This window comes from Rhodnius prolixus, unplaced genomic scaffold, assembly GCF_049639745.1.
Source record: "Rhodnius prolixus isolate KJV_2025 unplaced genomic scaffold, Rpr scaffold_20, whole genome shotgun sequence".
Taxonomy (NCBI): Eukaryota; Metazoa; Arthropoda; class Insecta; order Hemiptera; family Reduviidae; genus Rhodnius; species Rhodnius prolixus.
The window spans coordinates 2,468,115-2,478,992 of NW_027411595.1; the positions used below are offsets into that span (position 1 = coordinate 2,468,115).

At 32.5% G+C, this 10,878-nt stretch overlaps 1 protein-coding gene, 1 long non-coding RNA gene and 1 pseudogene across 2 annotated transcripts; all 3 read right to left on the reverse strand.

The window, feature by feature from the left end:
- Positions 1–1,090: 1,090 nt before the first annotated feature.
- LOC141451979 (uncharacterized) lies at positions 1,091–3,071 on the reverse strand. Its single transcript, XR_012457206.1, has 2 exons — positions 2,921–3,071; positions 1,091–2,007 (listed from the first exon to the last, which is right to left on the reverse strand). It is a non-coding gene; the product is annotated as an uncharacterized lncRNA (long non-coding RNA).
- Positions 3,072–6,053: 2,982 nt separating this feature from the next.
- LOC141451963 (uncharacterized) lies at positions 6,054–8,423 on the reverse strand. The gene has a single exon (XM_074123779.1). It carries the CDS (start codon positions 7,746–7,748, stop codon positions 6,054–6,056), a length of 1,695 nt encoding a protein of 564 aa, XP_073979880.1. The 5' UTR covers positions 7,749–8,423.
- Positions 8,424–9,067: 644 nt separating this feature from the next.
- LOC141451987 (U2 spliceosomal RNA) lies at positions 9,068–9,187 on the reverse strand (annotated as a pseudogene).
- Between the last annotated feature and the right edge of the window lie 1,691 nt (positions 9,188–10,878).

Genomic DNA, 10,878 nt, shown 5'->3' on the forward strand with positions numbered 1-10,878 from the left:
TGATTCAATTTTCGTGCACAGTATAAACAAATTTTGAGACTGCGTCGGTGATTACTATCATAATTTTTATTAATATAAAGAATTATAGATTGCCATGATTTGTTATTGTTTATCTGAAAATTTATGAAATCTTTTAAATCCTCGTCATAAATTAACATATTGCAACACGCGCAAAAATTCTCCGGAAAGGAAAGAACTGTACGTTTAAAGGAAGATAAGTTTTTTTTATATTTATGCAGAATATTTATTTCATTGGTGTCGCAACTAGTAGAAGGTACATATTTCTTAAATTTGTTTATATCGATTTTTAGTGTTCCGAGAAACTTTTTTAAATCATTAACGGACCGTAAAATAGATTCGACATTATTTGCTCTATTTATACACGATGTTACACGATTAATTTTGAAAAATAGATTACGAATGATGTAAATCTGTCTTTTTATGTTCCTAAACGCGGTGTAGTGGACCGATAATTCAGATAGAAGTTGTAGAAGTGTACTGCATTTAAAAATGCTGTTGTGTGAGGCGCAGTGTATGGTGTGACCTTTTTTTCGTGATGTCTGTACCGACATTTGTTCGCAAGCTTTTTGATTGACACAGTATTTATATCGCCGTGAACAAATTCAACTAATTTATTTAAAGTAGTGCTCATACTTTGTTTTGAAAATTTACACGTGATACCGCAAGGCCATTCTACAATATTATTATTACCTTTAGTAATGTAATTTTAAATTGTGTGCGTTCACGAAAACGTGCTGGCTATTAGCAAGTAATGTAAGGCCGGGAGGAATAGCGCTATAAGAGCTTTCGAAGAAATAAGGTTCAGAATGTGCAGTGTGTTTCTGTTTACCTCCGAATACTTTCACGATATTTTTAGGAGTTAGGGTTTTAATTTTATTGATTTCGAACTTATTAACGGCCTCATCAACAACGGCTTTTAATTTATTGATTAGAAATCTTAAGTATGATCGAGCGATTCCGACTAAATGATTAGAATGTTTTATCAGGTAATAAAACACTGTGCGTTTAGTTTTATTTTTGACAATATAATGTTTATTAACTTTACTATTTAGCTTTAAATTTGCACACAATCTGTTTATTAACGCGCATTCACCTTGAAACCTATTTATCTTTTTTCGAGTCTGTATCCGTTTTTTCAATAAATTAGCGAATGACACCGAGGGCTTATTTACGTTTTGCCGAGTCAAAAAGTACCGGATATTTCTTTTTAAGTTGATAACAGCTCGATTTCTTCCATCATAACGTTTTTGTCTACTGCTGACTTTGTTTCTTTTCTTTTCATTGTACTTTCTTTGTGTTTCAGTTTTCTTTTCACTGTTTGTTCTGTCTTTTTGTTTCTGCTTCCTTGCTATGCCAACTTTATGGACAACATTATATACACTTTGCTTCTTTCTTTTATGTTCTGAATGAGCTATGGCATATTCTCCCTGTTTTTTCTTTATTTCCTCTTTATGAGATAAATCGTACTCTCTCTGTTTTTGTTTATCTCCTCTTTATGAGATAAATTATACTCTCTCTGTTTTTTCTTTATTTCCTCTTTATGAGATAAATCGTACTCTCTGTTTTTTGTTTATCTCCTTTTTATGAGATATATCGTACTCTCTCTGTTTTTTCTTTTTTTCCTCTCTATGAAATAAATCGTATTTTTTCTGTTTCTCTTTAATATTTTCTTTATGTTCTAAATTGTACACTTCCTGTTTCTCTTGGATTTTTTCTTTTTGTCTTAAATTATATTGTCGCTGTTTTCTTACTATTCCCTCGCGATTTTTAACGTAGTACCGTTGTTGCTTAGTGGCGTCGGGAGTCATAAAATTGTAGTTCTCGAGCTCAGCAGTGCTGTCAATTGTCTGTCTAATACCCCTTACTAAATTTTTAATTATTTGCTTTCTTTTTCGGTACTTAGAAGGCATTTTGGTAAATATATAATAAATATAAGTAAATAATTAATACAGAAGGTAAATACTTAACGTATATTTTTCTTAGATTCTGAAAACAAAAACAAAAAAAAAATTATTTTTTAGCTTCGTAAAAAAAAGTGATTTTGGTTTGTTGCAATAGAACTACAAAAAGTAATTTGAAATATTTTAGTAAAAATAAAAAAAAAGGAACTCCAGAACAATAGTTGACCATAACTACAAACAGAAATGGAAGAAAAAAATTTTTGTTAACCAAGCTGAATATGAGTTATGGAATATTAAGTTGCAGATTGCAACTTACAAAACCAAATAAAAACCCAAAAGGAAAATTAAAATTATGAAAATAAAAAACCTGAACTTGAAACAAGAATATTTACAATGACAGAGAATTGAGAAAAGACTGGAAGTATCTTCAAACATGGAAATTTATGACTCATGTAATCCTATTTGATAAAGAAAGCTCTTCGAAAAATGTCTCGAATAAAACCTATTTATTGAAATAGGTGTAAACTGGGCTCTAGTAATCGTGAAAGTGAAAAACTATTTTATAAAGTGGTTGACACTTTCGGTTGAAAGTTTATTATCGACTTGTACTATTTTGTGTCAAAATTTGACACGATTGGAATATTTTCCACACCAGAAGCAGACAAAAAATATTGCGAATTGATCAATAAAGGGGACATCCATTCCGAAAAACCGACAGAAAAATAAATAAAATAAGAGGATTTGTATCAGAAAACTACATCTAGCAAGTAATTACTTTATTCTTTTGATCAAACAACGAAAACAATCTATGGAATATAATAACTTATCGAAATAAGAAACTGTTTGAAACTTAACAATTAATCAGAACTAGGCTCACTTTTTGACGAGACATTAGCAATTAAGGTGCACTCAATCTTACTAAAACAAGCTCTACATATATTCAGCTAATTATTGATGTAAATTATATGAAACTAAGTAATAGCAAAATATCTACTTACAAAATTAAGAAGAATGTATGAATATGAAGTCTTCAACAAAGTTGCTTAATAAATAATAAAATCGCAAAAATTGCTAACACTTATTTCAACAACTGTTAAAAGACGTTTGATTTAGGTTAGGTTATATCTTTACTTCTATTTTACAGTGTATACAAACCATAAAGGAGAGGGGAATCACAATACTATAACCTTTATTACGTAAAACACTATTTTTTTGTTCACAACCTCAGACAAAAGAATAAAGTATACTAAAATATATTTTATTAAGTTAGGATTAAGTTGTAAATATATTATCAGTATAGACATATCGTTGTTTTTTTTTAAATTTTAGAAGTTTTCACAGTGGGGCGCGCTAGTTGACTTAGCAGATAACAAGGTTTAGAGACACAGAAGGTTACAATGCAAAATAAATAATACGGTGTGTCTGTGTGCTTTTTTAAACACTGGTATAATATTTTTAATAATAATAAAATTATGAAAATAAAAAACCTGAACTTGAAACAAGAATATTTACAATGACAGAGAATTGAGAAAAGACTGGAAGTATCTTCAAACATGGAAATTTATGACTCATGTAATCCTATTTGATAAAGAAAGCTCTTCGAAAAATGTCTCGAATAAAACCTATTTATTGAAAGGGAAGGGATTAGCTATGAGGTTAGCATACTGGACTCCCACGCGGAGGTCCCGGGTTCGAATCCGGCAGCTGACCTTTAGATTTTCTCTTCCTAGGAGCTTCTTACAGCTCACTGCCCGGTGATGGACAGTGTTGTCTGTAACGAGAGAACACTGTCCGGAGGCCGGCAGTGCACTGAAAAAAGCTCCGGGCGCTAATGACCTCAGCTGTTGATGCGCCAAAAAAAAAAAAATAAATAAAAAATAATAAACATTTTTGAACAAACCTGTTGTAAAAATAAAGTCGTATGTTTTCTTTTTAAATTTTAAACATTTTTTTGTGTTTAATTGTTCATTCATGAAAATCAGATCATCCATCGATAATTTAAAACGATTGCAATACTTTCCCTTAGTGGAGAAAGATCAGAATGGCACTTCAATATAATTTAACCCCTGTTCCATCGCCAATTTTATCAAATTTGGGCTAAGATTTTCAGAGTTAATAATGCTAATTTTAGAGTGGGTTAACTTAGGTGAGGCAAACTCCCCTCCTTGACTATCTCCTTATCATTTTCCAAAATATTCCAAACCATTAAAAGTCTATTCTGTAAAGTTGCTATTCTGGTTTACAGGTTTTTTCAACATATGGGATAGGCAATATTTTTATACATTGTACTTTAATACTTCATACCAAGTTAGTGGAAGGTAGATGTAGCATTATCAAATCAGTGAGTAGAAGATAAAGACTAAAGAAAAGTTAGGGGGGAATGTTGCCAAGTTGGCAGGAAGAAAATGCAGACTGAGAATAGTTATGGAGGATTAGTGAACAACTAGTCGGAAGATGTAGAATGAAAATAAAAACATGTTACGAGTTATGGGGGAGTGGTAACAAGTGGTTGGTGGTAAGAAGATGGATATTGAGAGAAATGTTATGGGATGAAATGATGAATGATGAATACATCCCATGAAGGGGTATTAAATAATAGAAAGTAATGCAGTAAAAGTTGAAACCTTCTTTCTGCCGAATTTAATCAAAATCGGGCGATGAATATTGATTAATTGATGAATATTGAATATTGATTAATTGATGAATATTGAATATTGATTAATTGATGAATATTGAATATTGATTAATTGATGAATATTGAATATTGATTAATTGATGAATATTGAATATTGATTAATTGATGAATATTGAATATTGATTAATTGATGAATATTGAATATTGATTAATTAATGAATATTGAATATTGATTAATTGATGAATATTGAATATTGATTAATTGATGAATATTGAATATTGATTAATTGATGAATATTGAATATTGATTAATTGATGAATATTGAATATTGATTAATTGATGAATATTGAATATTGATTAATTGATGAATATTGAATATTGATTAATTGATGAATATTGAATATTGATTAATTGATGAATATTGAACATTAAGATCCACAAAAGCTAACATATATCCACATAAAATTTCGATTTGTAATGTCAATTCATTCATGTAAATTGATCGGTTCACTCGTCAATAATTTTAACGATTGCAGCGCTTCCTCTTATTGGGTGTACGAGCATGATGGCGCTTTAAAGTCAAGTAGGGAAGCTTTAACCATTTCTTCGTGTTTAATTTTATCAAAATCGGACTAAGCGTTAAAGAAATATTAGTAAAAATAGTATTCCCTCTCTACCCCTTCCTCCCCTCCTGAAGTGGCACAACGTCGAGAGTTCTATAATGCAAATCTGTACAAGATATAGGATTCGAATGACGCTTTATTCATGAAAATTAGTTCATGCGTCGATCATTTGAAACGATTGCCATACGTCCCCCTAATAAGGGTAAGAGCAGAACTCGTTTAAATGTTACGTAGGAGAGCCCTAAACCTTTCATCCTGCCAAATTTTATCAAAATCGGGTTAACATTTACAGTGTTATTAGTAATAATAATTTTGAGAAGGGGCCTCACTTATATGGGGCTAACTCCTCCCCCATCTGACGTATAGCGTCGAGACCCCCAAAAGGCACATCTACATAAAATTCCGAATCGTATGACTCCTCATTCTCAAAAATCGGTCGGCGCGTTTAAGCGCTACGTTGTTTACAAAAAAGGTAACAACAACAAGAAGAAGAACAAGAAGAACAAGAACAAGAACATTTTCTGAAAAAACTGTTTTTGCTCATTTTCGGCAACATTTTTCTCAAAATCTACTAAATCTGGGTTGTTGCAAAAAATTACAGTCATAAAGGAGGGTTTGCCCTACATTTTAAAGAAAATTTGGGAATTTTATCTTTTATAGAAAAAGAGAAAAAAATTGTCAAAGTTGGGTGTTTTTTAACGTTACGCTATTTCGTGCTGTTTTTGACGATCAACCCTTATACAACTGTCCTACCGGACAGTTTTAATATAATCGGATGAGCATCATATCCGCTAAGGTTATGCATGTAGACAGGAATGAAATTTGGCAATTGTACTTTGAGGTTGCAGCTATTATGGGCCACGCAGATGAAGTCACCCCGTAAGGTGATCATGATGGTGAACTCTCTTCTCTAACCCGTTGAACGCCTGTGTGGGATTAGCAAAATCCTCCTGTTGTTGGTGGGATAGTGCGTTCATTGGAATGATCACCTTATATAGGGCTTCCACATCTTTAACAACGGAATGTAAATATTCCATAAATTGCTGGACCGCATCATCGCCCGTATATAGGAAAATGTCTTTTTGATAGCTGGCTAACGTAGAGACCACCTTAGCCCCCACACTGCAAACCTGGTGTTTATGTGTTTGTCTAGACCATGATGTGGATGTACATCCGGGTACGCTGTGTACGGGTAAAAGTAGGCACTCAAAGTCTGCATAGATAACTATGGGTATGTGTTGTTTATTGTGGTAGTTTGTAAACTGTAATTGTGCATTTTCCGTGGGCATCCGAATGTGCCACGGTTTGTGTTGATTACAGAAAAGTTGATGGGCGGCTAATCGTTCCTCGGCTGTTTTCCCATCCACTGTTTTATAATCACGAGTGAATGATTTGTAGCATCGTTTACACATAACAACACCACCATGATGGTCACTAAGTTGGGAAGATATAAGCCGTGAGAGATTTTTTATTAGGCAATAATGAGAGGTATTTAAATCACGGAGAAATAAAAGGTCAAAGTGTTCTACAGCCGCTAAATTCGAACTAACCATCAGAGGAAAAACCTGCTTCTTCTTCTCGGTTAGAGAATAAACATTAACCGATACATTATTATCTTTCTCAAACCTAAGTATATCCTTTAAAGGTGTGGGAAAGGAAATATTGTCGAAATTGTAATAGTGGTTAAGTTTTCTATACATGGTTATACGGTGGGGTTTCTCCAGTTGACGAGATAGAATGGCGTATTTAAAGCAGTAATCGTCAGTATTGCATATATTGACAATTGCTTCTTTATTAGCTATTTTCTTTGGTAAAGGAATGTACGCTCTTCCACCTAAAGGGCGATATTTAGTCAATCGGAGGACAAGGGTATCTACGGAATGTAATTTCCAACCTGATCCACTAGTTTCAAATTCCTGTAGTTCGCGCAAAAGTTTTGCAAAACTTCTTTGAAGGTAGTGAATTAGGATGGTGCTAGCGTCGATAATCTCTATCGAGGTTTTAAAATTTCCATCCGTATATTGTTCAAGATCAGAAGTCCTATATCGACTATAAACACATTCTAGGAAGATGGATGATTTAAAGGTCAATAGTTCTTCTCTGGCTTTAAGTAAATACTTTAATAGTACCCCGTGTTTATCTTGTAAAAATAGCACAGGGTCTTTTATATTATTAGTATTTTTAATGCATATATTCTGAGCCGATCTATTTAAAGCGGTAATCACCACACCATCCTGTAAAGGAACGGATAATAGACGATATTTCTTTTGATTTTGTACATTCCCTCCTCTAGTCCTAACTGGGGGTGTTGTTGTTGTATCATCGTCACATGCAGTACAATCTGAAGAGACATGATTTAATAATGACACCAAATTGGGTAATATACTAGCACAGTTTGGACATTTCCTGGGTGAACATGTCAAAACATGTGTCTTTAAGGTGAGCAAAGTGCGGAATATACTACCACATTTGGGGCATTTCTTTGGCGAACATGTCGCAACATGTCTCTTTAAATCGTACGGTCTGGAGAAACTTTTCCCACATTTAACACAGGCCGGATTAGACATAATGAACTTACAAAATAAAACTAATCTTTGGTCGCCTTCTTCTTCTTCTGCTTCTTCTTCGCCGGTTCCTCCTCCTGTTGTTGTTGTTGTTGTTTAGATGCTTCGAATGCTATCATGTAACACTTGCTTGTCTTGCTTATCCCCTTATAGATAAGGGACAAATCACCATCTTAAAAGAAAAATTATTTTAACTACATAGGTAAGAAAAAAGTAAAAATAAATAAAAAAGTATTTTAAATACCCATATAATGTTGTATATCCTGATCTGTGATAGAGGATGTATAACGCCTCGGTAAAAAAATCCAAGACGTTGTATCCCGTATCTGGACCACAATCGCAGGACCAAATTTGGTTTTCTCCACTCTAGCAAAAGAGAAGATCAAATAAGGTCTATCAACCTCTAATTCTGATACCTTTTTATAAGTTCGGTTGTGGCTTGTTGAAGGATGTTGCAATTTTTTTAACAGTTCATCGCTCATTCTAGAAAAAATGTTTTTTGTTTTTGAAAAAAAAAAGAAGTTAAAACCAAAAATAAAAAAAATGTCAAACTTAATTACCTGGTTCTTAAATGATGAAAAAATCAAATGATGTACTGCAGGTAGTAATACATAAGAGCTACTGGATGAACCCTCACAACTATTCACCGATTTTATATACTGCGCTCGAGAGAGAGAGGGGGAGAGATATGGGAGGCATGAAGGTAACACAACCAATTACAAACTTAAGGAAAATTTAAAAAAAAAAAAAGCGCGCGAGAAAGATATCATTTCCTACGGCGTTATAGATCTTATTGCAATAGAGATAGCCTTCAGTATGTCGCAGGATGACACATTGCACCTTCTAACTGACCATGGTAATAGTTATCATTAAATTAAACTTATAATAATTATTGTACACTCTTTTTTTTTTTTTTCTATGTATGATTGACAGTTGTAAGATATCTATTTCTAAATATTTTTTGGCATTATGTAAGTGTTTATATAATTAACGAGTGTGTTGTTTTTCCTTATGTGATAATAATTATTTTAGTGTCCAATACACTTGATAACACCCTCAATTAGTGTGTCAAGTTTGTGTGAATCACCCAACATACAGGCGCGGTTTGTATGGTTTGCTCATCATATAGGAAAGATTTTAGATTGCTATGCCATCCACGAAACAGTTTCATCGACCCCCTCTCCACCAATTGAATTCCGAAGATTGACGCGTGTACCCGAAGTCCTTCCAATATTTTAATAAATATTTATCATCTTAACCAAAAAGCACATGTACTAATTTATCTAAAACAAATTCTTTTAATGCCATATCCAAAGGAATAAGGAGAGTAGGGATCTATTACAAATAACGCAAATTAGTGTAGTAAATGCAGATTTATTAATACATATACATTTAACTACAGATACTACACTTTGATCTTAGCCAAAAGGCCGAGAAGCGATTGCCTAAACCGGATGCCTAAACTTTGTTTCAACGCATTAAGGAAATTTGTCAGCTTAGATAAAAAACACTGCACTAGAAATTGGTTCACCCAGCTGCGTCGATGGTTTTGTATTGTAGGTGAATACGATTTATTTTATTGTAATGATTTAGATTATGTCAAAAGGGCAATGCCAAACATATTGGAAAAATGGACCAACCATGTACTTAGTTTGGATGTTCAGCGAGCGGTCAATTCTAGTTACAGTTATATTTATAGAGATATAAGTGGCTTGGGGATGTCAGAGGAGTATCTAAAATATAATTGCGCAATTGATAAATTACAAGTAATTAGTCAATTAAGAGTGTCCAGCAATAAGGTTATTAAAATATGGTTTAGAAAAGGTGGATTTCATGCAACAAAAAACTGACTCCGTTTGTTCATTGTGTAACCTGCTTAAACCAGAAAGTATGGAACATGTCTTGATCCAGTGCCCAATTTATGATTCTATCAGGAAACATTATTTACCTCAAGCACTACACAATAAAAATGAAATTAATTTAGACCAAAAATTGCTAATAATTGAGTCTCTTGACCATGTGAATAAATTGTACTATTTTATTATTGAGGCCCTAAAAAAAAGATCGTTTATTCTAAATGAATAGTAGCTCTGAAAGCTATACATTTGGAATAAAATTAAGAAACTATACATATGTAGAGAGCACTATTTGGTTATTTCTTATTATTATTATATTTGTATTGTTTTATTATTATTTTCTATTTATTAGTATTGTTATTATTATTTTAGTTATTATGTCTGTAGCAAATTTATTTTAGTTTATATATTATATATTAGCACAGAACCCCTGTAATGTGACAACACGGAATACAGAATTTTTTCTATTCTATTCTATTCTACATTTAACTACAAAACTTTATTGTAATAATCGTTTTACAACATCTTTTATTATAATATTATTTTACATGTTTTCTCTCTCACTCTCTCTCTCTCTCTAATGTTACACGCAAAATACCTCTATTTCCTTATTCCTACTTATGTATGTTTAAAGGTATCTACTTTAATTTTTATTCTGTATCTTAAATCCACATCCGCCAATTCCCTTTCCAGCCAGTAATTCGAGCAGTAGAACCTATTTATATTTTCGAACTGTAATATATATCGTCGATTCTTCCTGTATACAACTTAATACCAGAAATTATCAATTCTGTCCCTTCGGCGATTTCTTCTAAACGGCTACAATCGCGAAAGTTAATATGTTTTTTATTAATGTTCTTAATTTGATTCACGTCTTCTTGTGTAAAAGGAATATTCTCCATATTTCTCCATACATCTGGGTAAAAGTTTACTTTTTCTATCTTGGAGAAGGTGTTGCCATGATACGTTGTAAGACCATTTGTCACAAACGTTACAAACGTTTCTTCGGTAGGTAGACTAATTAAATCCATTCCGTTGTACGGAATAATAACGTATCCCTCTTTAATAAGTTCTTCTTTATTGTTGTATACATTAATAAACATATTTTTATGCCAGCCTTTTAAGTAATAAACCTCTTTATTTCCATCTTTTTCGGCCAATACCCCACATACGTATATTTACCTTTATTATTAACGGTAAATGCAGACACCTTATACTCCGCATTCGGATGTAAATTCTTCCAATGGGTGTAAAAATAGTCTTCTAATCTTTCCCTT

Coding starts and splice junctions, on each gene's coding strand:
- LOC141451963 (XM_074123779.1), bottom strand. CDS start 7,748: ATGTCTAATCCGGCCTGTGTTAAATGTGGGAAAAGTTTCTCCAGACCG.